Source organism: Chelonia mydas, chromosome 9 (assembly GCF_015237465.2).
Source record: "Chelonia mydas isolate rCheMyd1 chromosome 9, rCheMyd1.pri.v2, whole genome shotgun sequence".
In the NCBI taxonomy this organism is placed as follows: domain Eukaryota; kingdom Metazoa; phylum Chordata; order Testudines; family Cheloniidae; genus Chelonia; species Chelonia mydas.
Genome location: NC_057855.1, coordinates 24,653,546 through 24,677,782, shown reverse-complemented (window position 1 = coordinate 24,677,782; position 24,237 = coordinate 24,653,546). Strand labels below are relative to the sequence as shown.

General features: G+C 41.4%; 1 protein-coding gene across 3 annotated transcripts in view; it reads right to left on the bottom strand.

Annotated features, from left to right (window-relative positions):
- Positions 1–24,237, bottom strand: part of PLCH1 (phospholipase C eta 1) — a 162,451-nt gene that overhangs the window by 72,224 nt on the left and 65,990 nt on the right. For all 3 annotated transcript variants that reach the window (XM_007057361.3, XM_027819839.3, XM_027819841.3), the window contains exons 4-5: positions 8,233–8,379; positions 2,886–3,129 (exon numbers count right to left, since the gene is read on the bottom strand). In XM_007057361.3, the coding sequence (XP_007057423.2) occupies positions 2,886–3,129; positions 8,233–8,379 (391 nt within the window). The remainder of the gene's footprint in view (positions 1–2,885; positions 3,130–8,232; positions 8,380–24,237) is intronic.

Here is a 24,237-nt window from a genome sequence, read left to right as displayed (position 1 = left end):
CTATCTATCTGCAATTCACAGATTTACACAGTTTCTTTTATTGATTAGGACATTCATTAAGTCACTTTAATGTTTGTAATTATCGGTCCTAAACCCAGTGTACAGTGTAGACCTTGCTGCACTGGCCCCAAAACTAAAGCACCCCGAAGTAATTTTTCTGTGTATTGTTAACAAATCAAAAACAAATCTATTGGGGCAGTTTTAAACAAGTGGAGTGACCCTGCTACTGGAATTTTTACCAGATAATAAAATAGCTTTGAACTACAGAGCCATATTGTGTCTTTTGATAGAAAAAGACAGTCATTATGAAAATTATGCAACATTTTGCACCTAATTTTATGTGTAACCACCACCAAATCAGAACACTGAAAGTGAGCAAAAATGTGGACCTTATTGGCTTTGATTGACCAAGGTACTTAAGCATGTGCAAAACTTTAAGATCAAGTAGTTTGTTTGCTTCCATGAACTATTTGCATGCATAAAGTTAGTCATGTGCTTAAGTGTTTCCCTGAATTGGGGGCGTCGTGATCACGGCTTAAATACCTGCATAAACTGAAAACACTTAAATCTAAAATATAAAAGCCTAATTCAATGCTCTTTGAAGTCAAGGGGAGTCTTCCCATTGACTTTAACAGGCTTTGGATCAGACCCTAGATCCTCACTTCTTTCTACTACACTTTCACCACTACCACACACTCCTGCACTCATGCCCCACCTCATTATCTTCTTTTATAACCAGTTCAAAAATTAATAATATGAAACAAAAAACCCTGGAGCTAGCAAAATGCATGTCACACTGAAGCAACCCAGCTTGCATTAGACTGTCAACTCTCTGAGGCAGGGACCTTGTCTTACAACATGTCTTTGAAGAGCCATTGAGACCAATGGCATGACACAAATAATAAATTATAATAATTTTCATGAGTAACCAAGTAGGATTGGACCTTTTGTCCTTCCTTTGTTTATCCAACTTACTCCTATAAACAAAGTGCAAAGCAAACAAGGAAAGATGGTTTAAACTAGGGTTTGGGGGTGTTTTTTTTTTAAATTAAAAACAAACAAACAAAATGAAGTGATTGTATTTTTGTTTGACAAATTTTTGCAAACATTTTCATTCCTGAGAAAGGGATACAGCACTAAAATAATGAGACTGTGTGAAGGGAAAAAAATTCTAACTTTTTAAATTTTTTTTCCATTGGAAAAAAAGTCCAAGTGTTACTTTGCATAATTTTCTCTCACTTACAGAAAGTGTTACTTTTAAAAGTGAAGCTTACTTTCTTTCACTTTTTAACTTTTTAAAAAACTTTTCCTCCATTTTTCTAGAGGAAAAGGAGAGGAAAAAAGTATAAAACTAAGAGGTAGACATTTTCCACATGAAAAATTTTTTAAAATGTTGTCTTTTTTCTCAAACATTTGTTGTTTTGAAATATTTTTGGAAAATGAAAGATTTCTTAGTCAGTGAAGTCACTTTTTTAACAAGAAAACCCAAAACATTTAATCAAAAACATCGAGAAACAGCTCCACTGTGACTATCAACCTTCAAATAAAGGGTAATGATGTCAGCTGTGTACATTTTACCATCACCTGTATATTTCTGTCTTTTATTGGTTTAATGTTATTTGAATGCAGTTTTCTGCGATTTATCATCAACAATTGACCCTTCCACTCCTCACCCGTTTCCCTCCATCCTTCCCCAGCTGGTAGCCTCATTGCCACAATCTCCTAGATGTCTCATTGTGATTTAAAGTTAACATAGTCTTTCCCCCAAAACGAAACCCTCTCCACTCCTGTAAGATGTGAGCATCTGCTAAGATGTGCTGAGTACCCTCAGTGCAGGCTGATCATGTTGAGAGCCTCTCAAGAGTTTCAATCAATCCCTAACTTTGTATGAAGATGAAAATAAAGATCAGTTTCCATGATGGCAATTTCAATTGCTGATTTTAGGAAATAAAAGTCTTTTCAAAAATTATTATACAAAGCCAGTGGGGAGATTTAAAAATATTCTTAATTTGTAACAATAATTTTACAAACCAATGACCTGATTTGTTCCCAATGCAATCAATGGCAAAATTTCAGTTGTCTTGAGTGGGAGGTGGCGTGTACCTGTAGCGGGGTGGTCACCCCACTCCAGCCCTGAAGGGGTTAAAGCAGCCCTGGAGAGGGCTGTGGCTGGGAACAGCTAGGCTGATTGGGGGAAGCAGCCACAGCTGGGGCCACGCCCCAATCAGGCCACAGCTGGCCCTTATAAGAGGGCTGTGGGCCAGAAGCTAGAGGAGTCTCACTCTAGCCCTAGAGTGGGGAGGGTTAGCTGCCTGGGAGCAAGGGGTGCGGTGCGGTGCGGTGCGGTTCAAGGGCAAGGGCAAGGGCAAGGGCAAGGGCAAGGGCAGCTGGGGAACTCCAGCTAGGTAAACCCCCAGGCTGCAGGTCTTGGTAAAGGCCCAGAAAGTTACTGGGGCTGCAGAGAGGCAGCCTGGGGTTAGGCAGAGGCAGCTGGTCCAACCTCCTTGCCAATGATGAGTGGCCATGATAGACTGCAGTTTTCCCCAGGGAGCGGAGCTAGATGATGACTGGCAGTAGCCACTTAGGCAAGGTGGGTGTAGAGGGTTGGGGGTTCCCCAGGGAGGGGAGACCCAGAGTGTGGGGGTACTGCTGGGGCAGCACCCCAGAGTAAAGGGCACTGGGGTCCGGGAGGGTCATGCCTGCCAGCGGCAGGAGAGACACGGGCCTGCAGAGGGAGCTCCGAAGGCTGGAAAGAGCTAATTCCCAGGAGGAGGTGCTGCACTGGTGAGTCGTCGCATTGCTACAGTACCTATAACACCAAACCACATAAAACAAATGAGAAAATACCAAAATGAAAGCCAGAGCTAATGTCCTTGAAAGGATATTGATCATGAGTTCTTTGTCGTTTAGCAAGAGAATCCTCATCACTTATTCCAGCCATCAAATACTTAAGTCCTGTGATCCAGGTGCGAGCCTCCTCTGGATTAGAGGTGATCAGATCTAGTGACTCCATGTGGTTGCCGTGGTAAATGGTAAAGCAGCAACTTGGGTCAAAGTTCCCCTCAGTATGGCGATGGAATATTTCAGACTGTCGGCCTTCTGTCACTTTGTAAATTGAATCAATTACAACTGCAAGGAAAAGGGGAACAGAAAAATTAAGCTGCTTGAATGTTCATCCAGTTTCTTTGCATTTTCATATTCTTCTATATTTTTCAAAGTAAGTGTTTTTAAATAAAGGTAAACTCATAAGCCTTCACACTAGAAAGGGCACTTTGGGTCACCAACTGGCCCTTGTACAGGTGCAGGGGTGTGCGTAAGCAGCTTCCCCTGACTTGCATTCCTGAGCAGCAAAACTGACAGCGCCAGTGATCTCCTGAGTGTAGGATTTATTTCCTGAAATGCCCATGGAGTGCAATTCACTGCAGAAGGGGCAGGGAATAGATGGGGCACTGCCACCCTCCACCCCCACACTGTTTTCCACCAGCCAGCAGACATGAACAGTCACATAAGGGAGTATGCGCTATATACCATCCAAAGAGAGATAAAAGCAGCTGTGCTTTTCAGCAGTGGCATAACGCTCATGGAGATATCCTAGTGCTCCTGTAGGGGAAGTATTGCTCCACACAGTTCCAAAACCAGGACAATACTTGACAATCTCAAACTGGCCCTCTGATATGAAAACACCAAAAGTGTTATTACCTGAACGTTTCCCTGTTTTTTACTAACTACCAAGCCTTAGTGGTAACACCAGACCTAATTACTTACCTTTTACTAAGTAAAACACTAGTTCCAGTAGGCACAATTTGGGTCCCTGTTTTTGTTTAGAAGGGATGGAGCAGGAGAACTGTTTAAATTAATAACAAATGTCATGTAATAATTGAAAAATAAATATTTTTATAGAAACAACATGCCACTATGTTCAAATTTACTTCAAAGCAGTTAGAAAAGACATAGATTTCATTTGGTATCTGGCAAAGAAATTAAGCAGGCTTTTCTCTGTCATCCTTCCTCCGGTGTCCCACAGGACAATCCAAATTAGTAATGCTAGGTTGCTTCAAAGTAACTAGCCCTTCCTAAAGAAGGGCAGCCGGAAGAGAAGCTTTTAAAATAGGTAGGTTCCTTTCTACTAAGCTAGACTGGGAATGTCATCCCAAGGTAACACATAAGACATCTACATCCTGTCACTCAGACTCCAGGCTCTTCACTGTCCATCAAGCACCTTACTTGAACACTCCATCTGCAGCTCCTAATCTGTATAGCAATGATGTAAGAGTAAACCATAAAAAGATAATTTCAATACACAGATAGATACTATTACTTAAATGACTGGGGTCATTTTTGCAATTTCTAGGAACAGCTGTATTCTTAACTCTGCTTCTCCCCTACAATTATACAGTTGGACAAACAGTGTGGGCATTCCATTGTTCCAGATATTTGTTACTTAGGAATAGATCAAAGAATACAAAGCAACATTTAAAATGGACTGCCTTCTCTAACTGACTGTAGAGTCTTGTACTATTCAAATAAAATAGTGATGGCCATACTTTGGCATCTAACCAAGTCATACACGCCCATGAGTTTATTTATGACTCATGTAAATTTGGGTCAGCATTTTCACATTGGCCTGAATTGTGTTCTCTGTTTAATTAAAGAAGCAGTGTTTCCTTTTAACTGCAATACTTGGAAAATTATAGACAAAATATAGCAATGACTTACACACTATGCACAAGGAGGTCAATGGAGCTCCCCAGGGTGAAGTCAGTGCTTAATTTGGTGGGCTAGGTTTTAAAAAAAATATTATTGACTATTTAATTACATTTATAAGACGCCCGTCTCTATAGTCTATGTAGCACACTTTAAATCATTTAGATCAACAGAAGTATCACTTACCCCAAAATGGGGAGTGAACACTTCTCAGCACCTTGCAGCAGCCAAACTAACTCCCTTGAAAGGACTAAGGATGGCAGACTACCAGGCAGGGGACTCAACTGTACCTACAAAGTTTGAGCATAAAGATTTACAACACATCACACTGCAGAAGTGCTCTGGTTCAGATTTTTGGCAGGAACACATTCCAGAGCTGAAGGTCCACTACTGACATCATCCTACCACCAGTTAATGTGAGCTCTACTTTTGGGGTCAGACAGGCTAAGTGTCCCTTCTGTAAGTAGGTGCTATGATGAAGCATAGGGGCAGAGCTGATCTCTGAGATACCTGGGACCTTGACCACATATGGCTTTTGTGATGGCAACCAGCACCTTTAACTGACAGCAAGTGAATAACACACCAGACTGATTTACTTTGGTCTAAGCGGTCTGTCCTTCACATAAGGTAGGCACGCCACATTCTGCACTAGCTGAAACTTCCAAGTGACTCCCAAGCATAGCACATTAGCATAGCCCTGAGGTGAAGAAAGTCTTGGGTGTCACAACAAGGTCTACCTTTGAAAGGAAAGGATGCAGTCTCTTGACCAACTGTAGATAACAGAAGGTGTTTCTGGCCAGTGCTGCTATATGGGAACCAAGAAGCAGTGAGTAATGAGTCCAGTCAAACTCCTTGACTGAGAACCATTTTGAGAATAAGTGAGCAGGTCTTCTCAACTGAGTCCCTAAAAACACTTTCCCCTGCCAAACACACCCATCTTAGCTGAAATGAGCCTAAGCCAATTGGTTTCACCCAGGTCCCTATTTAGAGACATTTGTAGTAATACTTCATTGACAAAGGGTCTTGTTTAAATTTGGAGCAGGAGAGAAACAAAATGGATAAGGGAGGCATTTTAAAATAGTATGTGCTTTTATGTTTATGAAATCATTTAAAAACTATTATTTGTACAAGTACTTATCATGCTTCTTTCCCACACAAAGACCTCTCTGATGCCCCACAGGAGGATGAAGGCAACATGAATGCCAGTCCATGTGTGGATCAGTGAGGGCTATTTTCCAATGTTGCTACAGACAACTGAAGCCTTGCCATAGGAACTCGAAGCATCTCTTTTCAAATGTACTCAGCTGTCATCCCCCAGCCCTACAGCGTGGTTCTACACTGAAAAGTGGCGAGGGCCATCCCTACTCATACACAAAGTACGCAGCTGCGTAGGACAGCTCCTCCCCCCGCCCCCACGGGGGGGCTGCATAGGGCACCAAAATGGCTAGGGACGGCCCAGAAAGTGGCTATGTAAAATTGGCATCTTTTGGTGCCCTACACAGCTGTGTGCTGCTCCAGCCCCTGCTTCGCCTCATCCCCATGGTCCCTGCCCCTTCTCTGCCCCAGCCCTGCCTCTTCCCACCCCTGCTCCACCCAGCCCCACCCCCACTCCACCCCTTCCCCAAAGCCCCTGCCCCTGCTCCACCTCCGCCCCGCCTTTTCCCACCCCTGCTCTGCCCCAGCCCCACCCTAACTCCCCTGAGGACTGCAGCAGCAGTCGGGTCCCTGCACTCACAGGGCAGTAGTAAGTGGAGCGACTTGGCCCCAGCCCGCTCCACACCACTGACTCTCAGCCTGAGTGCTCGAAGGCGGTTCCCCCTTGCCCCCCAGGCCGCAAGTCTGGGAGCCAGGGGAGCAGAGTGGAGCAGGCTGGGGACAGGTCACTCCACTTCCTGCTGCCCCGTGGGTGTGGGGTCAGGCCTGCCCTGCACTCACCAGGCGGCAGGAAGTTGAGCGACCTGGCCCCAACCCGCTCCACCGGTTCGTGCTGGGGGGCTGTTTCCCCCCTGCCCCCCAAGCCTGCTCCTGCCCCCCCACAAAGCCCTGGGGCCAGTCCCCCACCCCCACGGAGGCCTGGGACCCCACACCTTCCCCCCCACCCACGGGGGCGCGGTATAGGGCACCAAAATGGCTAAGGATGGCCCTGAAAGTGACTATGTAAAATTGGCATCTTCTTACACAACAGATTTGCTCCTTGTGCGTCCTCATTCTTAACTGTTGAGTGACAAAAATAAAGTTGTTTTATTGGTTTTTACTCCTGCTGGCCCTGTAGAGCAAACACAGTTAACAGAAGACAAGCTGGATTCTATTTCTTCTTGTGCATCATCAACAGATAATTCACTAAATTCCAATTACTTACACCTAGGGAAACCCATAGGTGTCACCAAGAAAATAATCTGAAAACAATGGGAATACATGGGTGTATTTGATTTAATATAGCCTGCCAAATTGTTGTTAGTGGTGATGATGTGCAAAATGGAATAACCCAGCTTGACGTTCCATTTAGACTGAATTTGCAGGGTTGGCAATTGAAATGACCCATAATTTCACTTGGAAACTTAGTGCATTTTAAACAGCACTCAAGGAGAGACAATATACGTGGAACCCCTCAGTAACATTTTTATAGTCACTTTTCAGGGCAGAACTGCGCTTTAAAGATCAATAATGCCAAATTCACTCATCCCTTCTGTTCTTAAATAACAGCAAAAACATGCTGTAAGCATGTCACCTGACGCTGTCAGATTCAATCTGGCCCACAAGCAATCTGTCACCAAACCTTAAGACAGCAGAAATATTTCCAGGATGTTTTTGCCAAACTCCAGTTGAAGCAGTGTTTATAAACACACAGAGTGCAGGGATTGGATATCTGCTTGGCTCTTACATGCGTCACACTCCTTACACCCTCTCCTCACACTGTGCACCAGTATAAGGTCTAGGTGGAATCTGGCTCTAAATAAATGTGATGTGGCCTTTTCACTAAATATGTTAATAACAATAAGGATTTCTATAAATTAGCTTAACATTTCTGGTTCCTTTTCTTTTAAATCTGGAGTTGGATCAGGATATAAGATATTACACAGATTTAAGCTAGTATCTGGACTATTTTAGAAGATGTATTTATTTGTAGGCTCTTATCTTCCCATATGAGGATAGTGTACTAAGGCCAACAGTCTTCTCCTGGTCAATTTATGCCAGATCTATCCTATAAAGTAATTTGTTGGCAATATTACTACATGGTTAAACTGGCATTTGTACTGTACAGTGCATGTATGCCAACATGCTACTAAACTGCTAATATTAACAGAAATATGTAATTTTTTCTGGCAATAACAGTGCCTTTCACAATGTATTTATTGTGCAAAAATGGTCAATAAGTGTTTATAAGTATATCACATTTACAAGTATCACTAATAAGAGTTTATAAACTGAAAGATACACACTGTAAAGTACAGTTTTTCTCTATCAACCATGTGAATTCATATTCCAGTGCACGATTATTCAAGCAATAGAAATGTTAAGAGAATTTACTTTTAGCCTTTTCACTTTTTCTGGACGGTCTCCATCTGATGCAAGTCCTGTGTTCATCCAGGTAAAAGAGACGTACTAGCCCTTTTGTTCCACTCTTCAGCTTAATCATCTGAGTCCCAGACTGCATTACACTCATACATCTTTCAACTGAAAAGAAGATTAGAACAAAGTCAACTAAAAGTCTATTTTGTCACACTAATAAAAAGGACTTACCAACTTTTAAACATCTAGCTACCACATAAAACCTTTGATTTGCACCTTATATGACAGGAATTAAACATTAATCTAAGAGAATAAAATTGAAAATGGAGTAGTTTTTAGAAGGCTTTGTAAAATCTGATTAAATACAAGCATGAGAACTGAATCTATCACTTTAGAATACAAAATAATTATTAATGTATAAAGATGGTACTTGGTTCTACAGGACAGCCATGTATTCCTGTTCAAAGAAAGAATAATGTTTAGCTTCTTTAAATACTTGGGAGTCTGCTTCCATCACCAGAAATCCAAATGTCATGTACAGGTTTTCAAGTCCAGAAACAATGAGCACCAAAGACATCCTATTGCTTTCACATCTGTAAATTCCAGTCAGATAAAATCCTATCATACAAACATGATTTAAAATAGCAGTTCAATAAGTGATACTTATTCAGCACTAATATTTTAGGTTGGGATTTATCAAAAATTAAAGTTGAATATTATCTACTGACACCAACAATTAATATATTCATAGCAGCATCACAAAAGAGAAGCTGTAGTATTTTGTACTAGAGAGAGACTCACCATATCATGATTGTGCATATGTGCATATTTTATTTTAACAGAGTGGGGGGATGGTTGTATATTTTAAAAAGGAAACAGCAAATGTCCAAATGTAAAGGCTTCTATGTTGAGATTACTGACATTTTTTTAAAGCAGATTCAGTCAAATATTTCAGATTTTGTTATAAAGTGCATATGCACTATAAAACATACACTACCAGGATACTGCTACCTGTATTTTGATCTGTAAACTTGAATTGTTTATAATTTGTTACACTGAAGACCTGATTCTGATCTTACAGCAGTTTTACTCCTCTATAACTGTGTAGTAACTGTAGAGTTACTAATAGTTCACACGACTCTAGTGAGATGAGAATCAGGACCCAAAGCTCTTTTACACTTTTTCATTACCCTGCCATTGTTTCACCATGAAAACAGGCATATTTCAGCTATACTACCGGTGTTTCACCTCTACAAATAGTCAATCCATAGCAACCCAAAGAACCCATCAAACATTGTAGGATTACCCTTATTTGCTTTTCAAGCTGACTCAGTCACAGGTATTCATCCATTAAACCAATATTCTTGTGTCTGGGCACAAATGTCACAAAATACCTGACCATTACAGCACACAAGCCTGCACTTAAAAAAAAAAATTACACAGAAAAAGGCAGAGTTGGAGTTGGACACAATGTCTCATGGAAATTGTATATGTGATGACTATAAAATGTCATCTTCAAGTTTCTCATACAAACCATTTTTTTAAATTTTTCTGCAAGACAATAAATTCCTAGCATGCCTCTTCCTTATCTCTGTAATCACAAATGAGCAGTAATAGGATCCCATTATTTTCTGAAATGCTGCTTCGATTATGCTAATGAAAAGCCTTTCTGAAAATGGAATATTAAAAACAGTCATTTTTGTTTTGACAAGTTCCCACTGCACTAACTTGGATATTCACCCTTATTTCTCAGAAGGAGAAGACAAAGTAGCACATCTAATCACAAAACAGCACAGAACCTAGGACCTGATCCTCAGCTCCAGATGAGCTGTTGTGCTCAGCACAGGATACAAAGAGTGTGGGATGCAAGCTGGCTTTACAACTCCTTTGTGCTCTCCCAACACCAGGAGGCAGTTTCATTCCTAAAGCAAATTAAAGCAGTCTCAGTACTCTTCAGTAAAGGAAAATCTACCAGAAACATGGGGCCTAATTCTCCACTGCCTGGCACTCTGGGCTCTGTCATCTACTTCTCCTAATGCGCCCTCAGAGCAACTACGCAGGAGAGGCCACAAAGATCCATTAATGGCTCCAAGATGCTGAATGATTCTGGCTGGATATGCCTCCAAGATAGCAGCATGCTAATGGTCTAGCCATGCTCCCTTCCTCCCAGCCTCTACATCAGAGGCTCTGAGGAGTGGTGGAACAGAGATGGGTAAGTCTACACCTTCCCGGTTAGAGTAGCTTTAAAGTATGAAGTATAGTGAGCTGACGACACTCAGTTATGTCATGACATTATTATGAATCTTGAGGAGGTAGTGTCTGGTTGAGAATGGGACCTCCATGAGGGCTGGCTTGCTGAAATTCAATTCAGATAAGACTGAGTGATAATGGAGGGTTGGAGGAAATTGTTTCCCTGTACTCCCCCTCTCTGAATCCAACCTTTTGTCTCTTGTCTTTCAGTTCCATATAGATAGAGGGAACACTGACTTTTTAGCAATCTAGCTGACTTGTCTAGAGCTTCAATGTAAAATTCAACAAAGGGCTTTGGAAAAGAGAAGAACTTATTTGGAGTTTCCCCATTCAGTTTCATGTATATTAATCGATCATCTCACCTTCCGCTTTTTTGACTGGAGTACTCTACAATGTACTCTACCTACACAGCTGTAACTGCTGCCCTGGGTGAAGAATAAAAAGGACCTATTCTAACTCTTGTAGTCTCTATTCTGCAAGGTTGCACAGTTTCCTCTCCTAGAAGCAAACAAATGTGTGCATTATCCAGTACAGCTTTTTAATGCTATATATCAAAAGTGCAATTTGGAAAAAGATTTCTCATAATTCAGATATGACCTCACTGGGTCACCGCAATTCATGTGGGTGACAGTGTACCTGTCAGCAATGGGAATCCTCTGACAGGAATAACAATGGTCTAAAAGAGAAAGGAGGGTGCCATTCAAAGGCAGTGAAAGACAGGGCTGAATATGAATTTTTTTCTGGCTAGTTTCTCCCCACAGAACAATAAAAGTCAGCTGTCAAAATGTCAAGCACTTTTGACTTCACAACAAATGAGGAGAGGGAAAAGTTAATAAATCAACAACAGTATAGTGAAGGAAAACATATTTTAATTTACTGTTCCACATTTATTTTCTGTAAATTGGATTTTATTTTCAGATCCATGTTATCATTCATAATATTAACAGTAGAGGTAGTGGTGATGGTACATAAAAAAATTAAATCTAACAGCAAATTTTCAGTGACAAAGCTATAGTTCCAGGATTGTGTTCTAATGGGCACACAAACCCCGCTAGCTTACCTCTTCTGGTTCTTGATCCCACCAGAACGCTGAGTGGAATTATGACCATGTAATCTTTCCTTTTCCCCTTACACACTTACCCATATTAGACACTGTCACTTTTCTCTTTACAGTAATTCTAAATGTCATCCTTTCTCCTCTTCCTACTGCCAAAACTCTAGTACCTGCTCTGATAGCTTCCATCTACCTCTCCAGCCAAGCATCATGGATATTTCTACAGTGACGATTTTTTGCCTTGATAACCATAGCCTCCTCTTTTCTACCCTGTTCTCATCCCTCCCTTCCTCAGCTTGTATAATGCGGTGGTCAAGACTGCCTCCCTCTCTGCTTGCTCTGACTACATTTCCATCTTCTTAAATCACTTCGCTCCCTCATCTCTAATTAATCCAAGCTTCTCCTTTTCCTCATAGTTAAAGCACTCTAGCTTCATCTTCCAGCTACCTCTAGGACCTTGCTTCCTGCTACAGTTCCCCTGGTTCCAGAGCTGCACCTGAGCTTCCCTCTTTACAGTTCACTTTATCCTCCTCCTTCCACTCCTTGCTCCAGCATTCTCCTCAATTCAGCAGCAAGGATTAATGCATACTTCCGCTCCTCTTCCTGTGACATTAGTGAGCTCTTTTCTCTGGGGGTCAAATCGTGAAATGTCCTAAGCACCTAAGGATGGGCTTAAAGCAGATTACAAGTTGTGGTTTTCCAGCAGCAGCGGAGACTTCAGGAAGGAGGATTCCATAACACATTGGCATACCCAAGTTCTCCAAGGTGGGGATCTGCAACTCAGCTCAAAGGTAAATGTGGCCAGCGTGTCCCCTCAGCACAGATCCACATTGCCAAAAACTCATGATTAAAGGTGGACAAGTTCACTACTCCTTCTGTGATGGGGCATCTGCCCTGCACTGGCTCTGATAGGGTTAAAATCCAGCCTGGACGGCTGCAAGGAAACAGCCAATTAGGGCAGTGGCTGCAGCCAATTAGGACGGTGGCTGGACCAGCCAATCAGAGCCCAGCCGGCCCCTATAAAAGGAAGCTGCAGGCCAGAGCAAGTGAGTCTACTGCAGGAAGCCCAAGGGAGGGGACTGGCTTCCTAGAGGCTGCAGAGACTAGCACCCTGAACAGGGCTGCTAGGGGTTGCAGGCCCAAGGCCCTGGAAAGAGGAAGAAGGAGCCAGAGACAGGAGCTGAAGATGCTGGGGCTGTGGGGAAGTGGCCCAGGGGGTTGAGACAGACTGGTGAAAAAAGAAAGAGGGGCAGTGAGACGCTGTTGTTCCTGGGTTCCTCGGCTGGGACCCGGAGTAGTGGGCGGGCCTGGTTTTCTCCCCGCACTCACCACTGAAGAAGCGGCCAGGCTATGGACTGCCAAGCCGCTGCGAGGAGCGGCTGAACTGTTGCGGAAGGAGTCCCCCAGAAGGGGGGAACCTGGATTGTGACACGGCCGGAGGCAGTGAGATTGGAACTTCGATGGGTCTACAGGTGGAGATGAGGATGGGCGAGCCACTGCCACTGGAGGGCACACCTGCTGACCAGAGCTAATTCCTGAAACCACCAGTAGGAGGTGCCAGTGTGATGAGTGACACTGTGATACTGACCCAAAGCCAATTATTTTTTGTATCAGCTGGCCATGGCCAGGATGGTGTCCCAGGCTCTACTTCTAGCATACAAATGAAAAGTCCATCCTCCCCAGCTCTCTCACTGCTCCCACATAAAAGCCCTTTGCTTGTGAGTCCAGTGTCAGACCCCATGATGATTTTCCTGTTTAAGAGCTGAATCTGAAGTAGTATGTTTCTGTTGACTGTACTGTCTTGCTGGAGGAGGGGACTCGGTGTGAGCTGCACAGAAATGCAGAAGCATGCTGGCAGTGGGCTCCACTTTTAAAAACACTTATTTTCCCTTCTCTTCTGGGAGACAAGCCTGGTGAATGGTAAACAACACAGTACCCTAGATTCAGATTTTAAACTCCAAACCCAATTACCTTAAGGCTTGCCAACATGGGAGATTTTTAGAGTTATCCCTATATAATTATACCAGTGTAGTTATCCTACAAAAGTGTCTACGTAGGTTATGTCTAAACTGCAATCAGGTCTGTGAGTGCAGAACATATAGCCGTACCCAAGCGAGCTTTGATTTAGCTAGCTTGAAAACAGTAGCAGTGAAGTTGTGGCAGCGTGGGCGGCAGCACAGGTTAGCTGTTGGAGTACAAACATGTCCAGGACCTTGGTTACATACTTCGGCTTCTAGCCCTTGCTGCCAACCCTGCTGCTTCACTGCTATTGTTACTCAAGCTAGCTAGATCAAAGCTAGCTCAGGTATGTCTACGCATGCTGCAGATACCTCTAATCACTCCTGCTGGAATAAAAGTGGCTTCCACTTCCAAAGCAACAAAAGCTAAACTGGAAAAGGGTCATTTTATACCTTAATAAGAGTGTCCACCTGGGGAGTTATACAGGTATAATTATAGTGGTTTAATTCACAACCTTCCTTCTCTGGTACAACTTTCCTGTGCAGACAAGCCTTAGACGATGGAGGAAGAGACAAATCAACAAAGAGGAGACATGATCTGGAACAGGAATAGACCACTGTATACTAAAAAAAAAAAACATTAATTTTGCATAAATTATTAGGCAATTATTAAGCAAAGGATAATCCTTGAGGTCTGATTCTCTATATACTAGTGATGAGCCTGAACTCACTCTTTCTGGATTTGAATTCAGATCCAATCATCCCCAGTCTTTAAGATTGTTTGAACTCAGGTTCATCCCTACTAAATGTATGCACAGAATTGTGCACAGGAGGATATTCTCTCTTAGGGCTTATCTACTTGAGAAAGTTGCATTGCTATAACTTAAGGTGTGAATTTAAACAAATAATTTTACCGCTGCAAAAGACTGTGCTGACATTCTGATTTCAAGTGGCTTATTGCCATTTAGCTTTAGCCTAGGAGCAGGCTTACCTAATCACAACAGTACAAGCATGGACTTAAATACAACTGTCCATACTGCCTTTTCCAAAGGTTGATATATCAGTTAAAAAAACTATTTGTTACACTGGTAACTTTCTCACATAGATAAGCCCTTAGATTTTCTATGGCTCAGCTGGAGGCGAGTTTGAACTGGAATTCATATTACAGATGCTGCAGATCTTGCTAAGGTCTGCGGGGCGGAGGGAACAGGGGAAGTGAGGACTGAATGAAAGAAACAAACAGACAAAAGTTTTGAGGACAATGTTATGCATCAAAAAGGAAGAAAAAGGGTGCAGAGATGAGACAAGGTTGTTTTTTGCTTTGCAGTTCATCTTCAAGGTTACCACTGCCTTAACAGTTATACGATATCACTCTTCCATTTGAGAGCCACTCAGTAATATGAGTAAACTCGTATTTCCAGAGAGATTTCAGAACTCAATTAGACCTACAAAGGATCTAATCCAACCACTCCTACCCACATGAATAATTCTTACTTGCACACTGATGGGGTGTTCACCCCACACTTGCCCTGAAGGGGTTAATGGAGACCAGATGGGCCAATTAAGCAGCAAACCAGGGAGATATAGGCTGCATGGAGAGCCTTGATTACAAGGAAGCCACTCACCTGAGCAGAGTGGGCTGGGCTATTATAAACTCTGGAAGCTGGCAGCAGCAAGGGATCCGGGAGGAAGTTTGCGGTCACCCTCTGCTTAGTAGAGAGGAAAGGAGAGAACCAGGGAAAGAGTAGGACCCTAGGGGCTTGGCCCAGAAGCAGGGTGTACCCAGAAGAGAGCAGGGTGGAGAAGGGAGCCTATGGAATGTGGATTAGGAAGCAAGCCAGGGAGTAAGCAGCAAGGTTGAGGACTGAGCAGACCTTGTAGGGTCTTTGGGCTGGAACCCAGAGTAGAAGGCAGGCCCGGGTTCCCCTACCCACCACTGGAGAAATGGCACTTGCGGGGCAGAGAACTGGAAGATGGCCTGGGTCCCTGTGGGAGTGACAGAGGCTTTGAAGGACTATACCCTGGAATTTGGGAATGCTGAGTGACCTGGCTGGAGGCCCGAGTCACAAAGAGGACGCTGTGGTTCCTGGAGCAAGAGAGGGGCTGCAGGATGACAGAGAGACAGCATGCAACTGTGGGAAGGGGTGTTGACATCATGGAGCTAATCCCCAGAATGGCCAGGAGGGGGTGCCATCCTAGCAGTGAGTGAAGCAACCCCTCACACACACATACTGAAATATACACAAGATTAGCTGAGTTAAGAATCTAGCCCATTTACTTCAATGGGTCTGAACAGGTGTAACTGAGGACAGAATCTCATCCCTAGATATCTACTTCACAGAGAGATAAACTAAAGAGATGAAGAAATCCTATTCCAACCACACATCTTCCATTTCCCACCCATTTATCAAATGCCATCACTAATCCTAGACAACTTTTCTAGTTGGAGTTGTACAGTTTCAAGCAAATGACATCAGAGAGCAAATACTAAGGGTGGTAAAGGGGCTACAACACTAGTCCATTATATTTTCCCTTCAGCTGCTTCCTGCACAGAAATAATCCATTTTAAAGAGACCCACATGGTGAAGAAAATCCCACACTTCTCAAATATCCACTGGGATTGAACTTTAAGAAACCATTCCCTTCCTTGTTGCTGTGTATTTAATAATACACACCAAACAACCAAAATCCTTTTCTCCAACTCAGCTTTTTAATATGCTAATTATAATCTTTTAAACAAGCAACACAGAACTTACACCCTTCAATAAAAACAGAATAGGATACACGCATCCAATAAAGGCACATGCCTAAGAATGAAACGCTAGAGAAACAGGGAACTCAGGAATGCTTTTATTGATAAAATGACATATGGAAGAGGTATGTTCCTGTAACCAAATAGGCTATTTGGGAAAGGATCTACTACTCTAGAAGAGCAACTGATTTTAGAAAAGGAATGCTACTTTAAGGAAACTTTTCTGTGGTGATTATACTGTTCTATATAATCAAGTGCTTCTTGAGTGGTAGGCTACTCTAGATAAACTACCAATTCTGGAATGGGTGTGCTACTTTTGCTAGAAGGATAAAATTACTCTCCCATGAAGAGGTGTGCTAAATTTTAAAAAAGTAAAGATATTTCTCCATTATAGGAAAAAAAAATTTCTAGGGGATGAGAAAGGGCTAGGAATGCATTTTTATGATGTTTGAAAATGGATTTTCAATTATAACTTAATTTCTGTATTGCTGAGAAGAGATTTAATGTTATCAGTGGAAGATGATACAGTTTGTTGTATCTGGAAATGCAAACAAAACATTAATATAATGTATTGCAAACAAGCTATAAAGTTTTAATTTCAAATTAAAAGGAAGCAAAGAAAATTTGATAACTGTAAAAAAAAAAACCTATTGGTTTAAAAGGTTTGAGAACTTGCTTTTGACAGTCTTCTAATCAGAATAGAAAAGATTCCTTATAACCAGACTATGATTATCATCATCATTTGATATTTTGTTAACACTTAACACAATAATCTATCATGTAAAGTTAACAGTGATTAATTTCAGAACTTTAATTTAATCTTTACACTCAAAACTACACACACACAATATTCGGGTATTGTACTGACTGGCGCTTAACTGTTTACTCAGGTTCGGCACAAGAAGTCTTACAATTACATGCAGAACTATGTTTTGTTTTGTGAACAGCATGAATGAACCAGTAGCTCCAAGGCTTATACACAAAAGCAGAACCAAGATATAACAGTCACTCACCATTAGGATTCAAGAAGGCAACTCAAGTGCATTAAGCTGTATTCTAGCTGTGCCTTGCAAATATGTCTCATTTACAAATGGTTTTCTAACCTTTGAAAAATCAGCTATGGGCTATTTAAACCTGGAACCCAATAAACATTTTTAAAAAATCCAGTGCCAAAATCTTACTTTTTTTTCTCTGAAACTACCACATACATACAAAAATGTACCCCCTTTCACTCATGATGTAACAAAGGTCTTGCATCAAGATCAAAAATAAATCTCAAAGACCACATCTTTTATAAAAGTAGAATGAAACCATTTACAGAGTAATCAAAAATAGTAATTCTGAATGCAAAGAATTTCTGAAAAGAGGATGTCATAAATATAAAGGGAAGGGTAAACATGACAGAGGAACTATTGAAATTTAAACAATGAATAATGCAAAAACATCTGTTAAAATTTAGCAGACATTTGGGATTTTATTTGCCATTTAAATTACATCTCTTTCATTTCTATACCCAAACTGATCATACAACATTGGTATGTCTTTTTTCAAATAATCTCATAAAGCAAAATAGATCAGAGCACTGGCAACATCTGCTACGGTAATTAGCACAGCTACAACCATCACTCTCAACAATATGCACATCCTCTAATTCTTTTCAAAGGTACTTCAAGTATCAAACTCTAAACCAGGTACAAACCCATTTGTGCCAGCCGGCAACTCTGTGAAGTAGCTTCACTTCCTACCACATGGTACATCTCAAATGCCAGGAGGGAAGCCATTTCAGCACCACAGAAGTCCAGATGTTACTTGAAAGCTTGTACATAGGCTGATAATATTTATTCCACCTGACAAACACTGATTCCCTCGGCTGAATAAATCAAAGCTGCTGAACTGGGAACACTAAGCTGAAACTCTGAGCACTAGCTATACGCGGCCTTACGTTCAAAAAGCATTCTAATCCACCCCACATCAGCTGATTCGACCTTCCATATAACCCAGTTCTAGTTTATCCCTTCATACCAGACCTTTAATAAACTATGAATAGTTTAGCATCAAGCCCTATATTAAGAGTCACTCAGATAAAGTTACTGTTATAGTTACTGATCATCAGCCATTTCTAATATAAACCTTGTTTTTCATCAGTTCATGAGTCATATGATTTAACAAGCTCAACTTACATGTCTGTCATTATGTGTTTTGCTTCAAAATTATTTTAATTACTCAGGAACTTTTTAATTGATGTAGTTCAAAAATACTGCGATTTTAAAATGCTTTTCCTACCCACTCAATCTTTTTTAAAAATATTTATTTTATTCTGACTTATATGGTGCATTGGTGCCCATGGCACTTTACATCAGGTAAAGGAAGAGCCCCTGTCCCAAAGAGCTTGTTTATTTAAAATGAAATGTAGCAGCCATTTCATCCTTAGAGCAGATAGGCTCTTTCCATTAAAAACCGGTAACAGCTGAACACTGGATATGACTGCTTCTTACTACGAACGTGCAGAGGCTACTTTCTGTAATACCCCCATCTGCTGCATGCTACGACCAACACTGAAATCAGGTTTTCTGGGTTTCCCTTGGTCTTAAAAGCTGGCAGCCCCACCACAGCTTCATTTTCTACCCTCATGCAGCCCCTTCACGGAAAGCCTCTCTTAACCTTTAACTTAATCTAAAGTAATCCTAAAGTAAACAATTTAAGCTGCATCTTGTTTTTTAATTTCCAATGACTGACCCCTTCCCCCAGCCCTTTGGCATAAAGCCATCTGTTGCCAATAGTGTTAAGTAAAATCTTGGGGAAAACCCTGGGTTCGGTGCCTTTTCAGCCTGATTTCTTTTTCACATCTCATTTTAAAAACACATTCCCCTCCTTTGCCTATAAAGTAGCATAGGGAGAGAAAAATTATTTAATACTTAGCTCTGTGCCTCCAAGGGCCCAGATCCTGCTTCTATTTAAAAGACAGGTCTTGCTCCCATTGAAGGCCGTAGGAATTCTGCCATTAACTTCAGTGGGAAATGGATCAGGTTCTTTTAAAATTTTACCCTTAATCCCTAAGTGACTTAGGATCTATGACCCATTTCAAAAGGCATCTAAGTCACACTGACTTTCAAAGACACTTTGGGTCCTAAGTGCCTAAATCACTTTTGAAAATGGAACTTAATCTCTGAAGTCACCTACGTACTTTTGAAAATTTTACCCTAACTCATTGAGAATTTTGCCATTGGCTTCAGTGGGTGCAGGATCAAGCCCTAAAAACATGCCTTTTTGGCCTTGTTCCATGAGGCTCTACTGCATGAGGAGTAGAGTCCTTCCAATAAGGAGAACATGGGCAGAGGTGGCAGCGGCCCTCTATCCTAAGCACATATTGAACTGGTGGCCAACTCTCCTACACTCCTGCAGCTAGGCTTATTGTAGCCAGGAGGAGATGGGGAGGTAGTGCTACCCTGGAACACCACGCTTCCCCAGGGAAGCTCCTGTGGCCCTCTAGCAGCCTCTGTGTCCCCACGAGTGCAGGGCCAATAACAATAATTGCAGCCACATCCCTCCCATCTCTGTAGCCACACGAGGGCTAATCACAATGTGGCCTTAAATTAACATTCTGCAATACGCAGCATTACATAAAGAGAAACATTTTCACTGTAAATCTTTTATAAGGGATCTTATATTGCATAATATTCAAATTAACTTAAAACAATTCCCTAGGTCATATGTAACCAAGTTTTATGAAACAGCAACAAAACTAAGTTTTGCTCCAGTTCTAATTAAATAAACCTTCCTGACATTATGAGTGAAATCTTAAGATAAGCATCTGCGCTGTGGACTTCCCTTGACTTTGACTCCTACTGTGCGACTGTAGGTTGCACACAGCAGGTACGAAAGTGAATAACACTGTGGGGAACTTACTGAAAACGAAGAGTTCCTTGTGCTACTCTCCTGTCTCCACCATCCTCTGCCAGAGCACACAGCAAGAGCACAAAACATCAAATAAGGGGCCAAACTGTTTCTGTCCTACAGTCCCTTTCCTATGTAAGTGAATGGGACCATCACATGAGCAAGGTCAGCAGGACAGAGCACAGTTTTGAGGAAGACCATCTTTAGGCATAATTATACAACTATAATCAGACTCTTATCATTGCTACTATACGCTGATTAAGAACACAGTGTAATAATGGGAATAGTATGCAATTTAAAATGAAATCCAGATTTAGGATATTAGGGTTACATAGAACATAAGGACCTGATTCTGCCATTCTTTAGTCACCCACATTACTATGCCAAACACTAAAAATTCATTAGTCAGGCCCCGCAAAAATTCAGATTGGATTAATCATGACATTTAAAGAATAATAAATGTTGGGTTCATATTATTTATCTGGGTTTTTGATTTTTAGGATTCATTTTCAAGCTTTGCTGTTCAACCATGAAGCTTAGAAATGTACTTTTTCTTTCTTAATGAAAGCTGAGATTCTCATGTTATCACATGACACCTGGAGGTGGAGTTTTAAGGAAAACACCAAATACCCCAGAACTCTAAATAAAATCCAGAGACATGGCAACACTAACACTGAATAGTACCTTACTCCTCTTCTAGTTCCAGTGACCTTAGTAGAACTACTCACGGAATAATGAACTACTCAATGTGAATAGGAGTGGCATAGTATCTGGCTCTTAAATGAGCTATTCAACTCCGTTTCAGTGCTGCTGTTAAGGCCAATTTGTTTCCAAAGAATGCATTTGCACAATCATTGCTCACCAATGTGTCATGTTTGGACAATTAACACTTAAGTGGTCCTTGAAAATGAAATGCAGTAAAATGTATGCATTCATAAAGCTGATAAATATACACACAACTCTATTAGCTGCAGTGCTGCAATCTAGTATTTATCAGTATTCTCTCTCCAATAATTAAGAATACAAATTTACTTTATACTATATTGACCACAAAACTACTTTTTCTTGGGGAGGGGGAGAGATTGTCCATGAATAAATTTAAGTTTAAAAAAAAAATTAAAATCACAGTCCAAAAGTTAAAAAAGGAGGCTTACTGTCATGCCTAGTTCTTATGGAATTATTAATGTTCCAATCATCTGAAGGAACAAAAGATTAGGCAAGCTATAAAGAGCACTACCAAACAATGGCAAGTATAATTATGAAAGAGGATATAAAACTGTATTTCTAAATGAAAAGTAGAAAACCGCATTAATGCAACATTAGAACTGTGACGTTAAAACCATAAACAGTAACAAAATGCAGAAATTACATTTCTGATAGCAACATCAGCTCTGCTCTACTCTGCTAAACTTTTGTATGTCCTGGTTTTTGGGGCTGCGGGCATACGTCAACTCAATCCTGTCAGGCTTCAGTATTTATTTTCCAAACTGTTTCTTTTTCTTTTAAAAAATCAAGAATGAGAAATATCCTGTTTAATAATATTAATATTGAAATTGTCCCAGTTAGGGCCTCTTGATGGGTATGTCTTTACTGCAGAGCTCACCCAAGGTGATTGGCACAGGGGTCTGAGCACTTTGCTTGTGCTAGCCCACGTGTGAGCAGCCACATTGCAAAGCCCTGCCCGAGTTAGCGTCTTCACTGCTGCTGCACTCACCCATGTGTGTGGGTTTCATTTCTGGGGGCATATCCCATGGTTCTTTGTGCTGCAGCAAGCTGAACTGCTCTATATGGCTCTTCCCCAGTGAATTGTGGGAGAATTTGTCTGTTCTTTTGGGTGCCCTGGGGGGAACTGTGGGAAGACACTGGAGGACTATCAGCACTGGAGTAGTTTAGCCTGCGTCCTCACTGCAAAGTAGGTGTGTTACCAGCATGAGATAAAGCATCACTCAAGCTTTCGCCTATATCCCAGGACTGATCAGTTACCCAGGACTGAATGCAACACTAACGCTCAGATGAGAGGTTTTTGTGTGTGAACAGGAGCTGGGTTACCAGTGAGTAAGAGCCCAGGTTAACTCTGCAGTGATAACATACCCCAATGAAGCCTGGTCTACACTTAAGTTTTACCAATATAACTCTGTTGGTTAGGAGTGTGATGTTTTGCTGACATAGCTATACAGGTAAAAGCCCTAGAGTACATGCACTTATAGTAGTATAAAGGTGTCTTACACCGGTATTGCTTATTTTGATTTCCGAATTGGAATAAGCTATATCAATATGAACTGCATCCACACTGTGGGGGAGGTTTTGTTTGTTTCTCCTTTAGCTGTATTGGCATATTAGAGAAGCATTTTACATATAGATAAACCCTTAGAGAAATTTGCACCCGTGTAACTACACCAATGTGGCTACACCAGTGCAAACTCCTAATATAGATGCACTGCACTGATGAATAGCAGGGTGATTAAGTCATCCCCAGTTTACATTTATGCAGCACATCCACATTAGAGGTTTGTATCATTGCAACTACATCTTATATTAGTGCAAATTTCTCTAACGTTAACAGGACCCTAGACCCTGACATTCACACCTCCTTGTGGTATATTGGATGGGGAAGAGATACATTTCCCACCATTCCCAACCATCTACTCAGGCTAGGCAGAAGAAGGCATAGTGACAGCATTAGGTCTAGTCTACACTGGCAACGCTAAAGCCACAGCAGCGCTTTAACATGCCTTGTGTGGTCGCGGTGCAGTGCTGGGAGAGAGGTCTCCCAGCACTCTAAAAAACCACCTCAATGAGGGGCGTAGCTCTCATTGCTGGGGCACTGTTTACACTGGTGCTTTACAGTGCTGGAACTTGCTGTGCTCGGGGGGGAGCGGGGGGGTCTTTTTTCACACCCTTGAGCGAGAAAGTTGCAGCGCTGTAAATTGCCAGTGTAGAGAAGCCCTTAGACGCTTCTAAAATGAATCGTAGAAGAACCCTCTTGTATCTTTCATATTTGTAAATTGTTTTTAACCCAAACCAAGCACAGAGCCAAAATAATCCCTGATATTATTGAATCTGGATCATGCCATTTTTCAAAATTCAAGTATGTTGTTGTTATTTGTATAACCGTAGCACTTAAAAGCCCTAACTGAGATCAGGGCCCCATTGTGTTAGGTGTGTACACATGCTAAGACATAGACAAAGGACTTGCAATCTAAATAGACGAGACAGACAAAGGTAATTATTAACATCTTTCCCTGTTACTCTTGGGAGACTGAGGCATAGAGAGGTTAAGAGACTTGCCCAAGGCCACAAAGGAAGTCAGTGACAGAGCCAGTCATTGTATCGAGATCCAATAAATCTTAGAACAGTGCCTTTTACACACAGACACTTTTCCAGTCTCTTGTTTTTAGAAAAATCAGATTAGATTTTTCTAACCTTTGGAATATTGCATTTTGTTTTATTGTCTCAACTCGAAAATGGCTGATGGGCATTTTGCTCAAAATTTCAAACCAAAAAACAACCTTGAGCAATGACTAAGAAGGGGAAATGTTATCCCAAAGGGGAATGTTTTGGGAAACAATTAGCATATGAAAAGTAGGGATTATATATGCAAACTGTTTTCCAGCATCAGCAGCCAGGCACATTACAGCTTTGCATCCACTGTCATGGACACTGTAGAAATTTGTAAATAAAAAGCAAAGCTTCCTCTGCTTTCATGGGGCGCCATTATGAAACTAAGGCTCCACATTGCAAACAATCATACAATTGTGATTGTCACTGCAAAAATATATTCACTTGATAAAGATATTTCTTTCCATTTTTTCGTTATATGCCCATCATACTATTTTGCAGATAATTTCTGCACTGCCAGTACTGTATACTCTAACTTTGCACTTATCATATTCCCATTAAATGCCATTTACTACTTTTCCTCCAAAGAGTACATTTTAGCTAAATCCCATAAAACAGCACTAATCTAGAACATAATGCAGCTTACTACTATATCATCAAATTGTTGATTGTTATCCCTGTCTCTTGTTGATTATGTAACAAAAAAACAAAGACCTCAGAGATAGTCCCAAAGGAATCTCACTGGTAACCTTATCTGTGCAGGGCTAGTTTTCAAT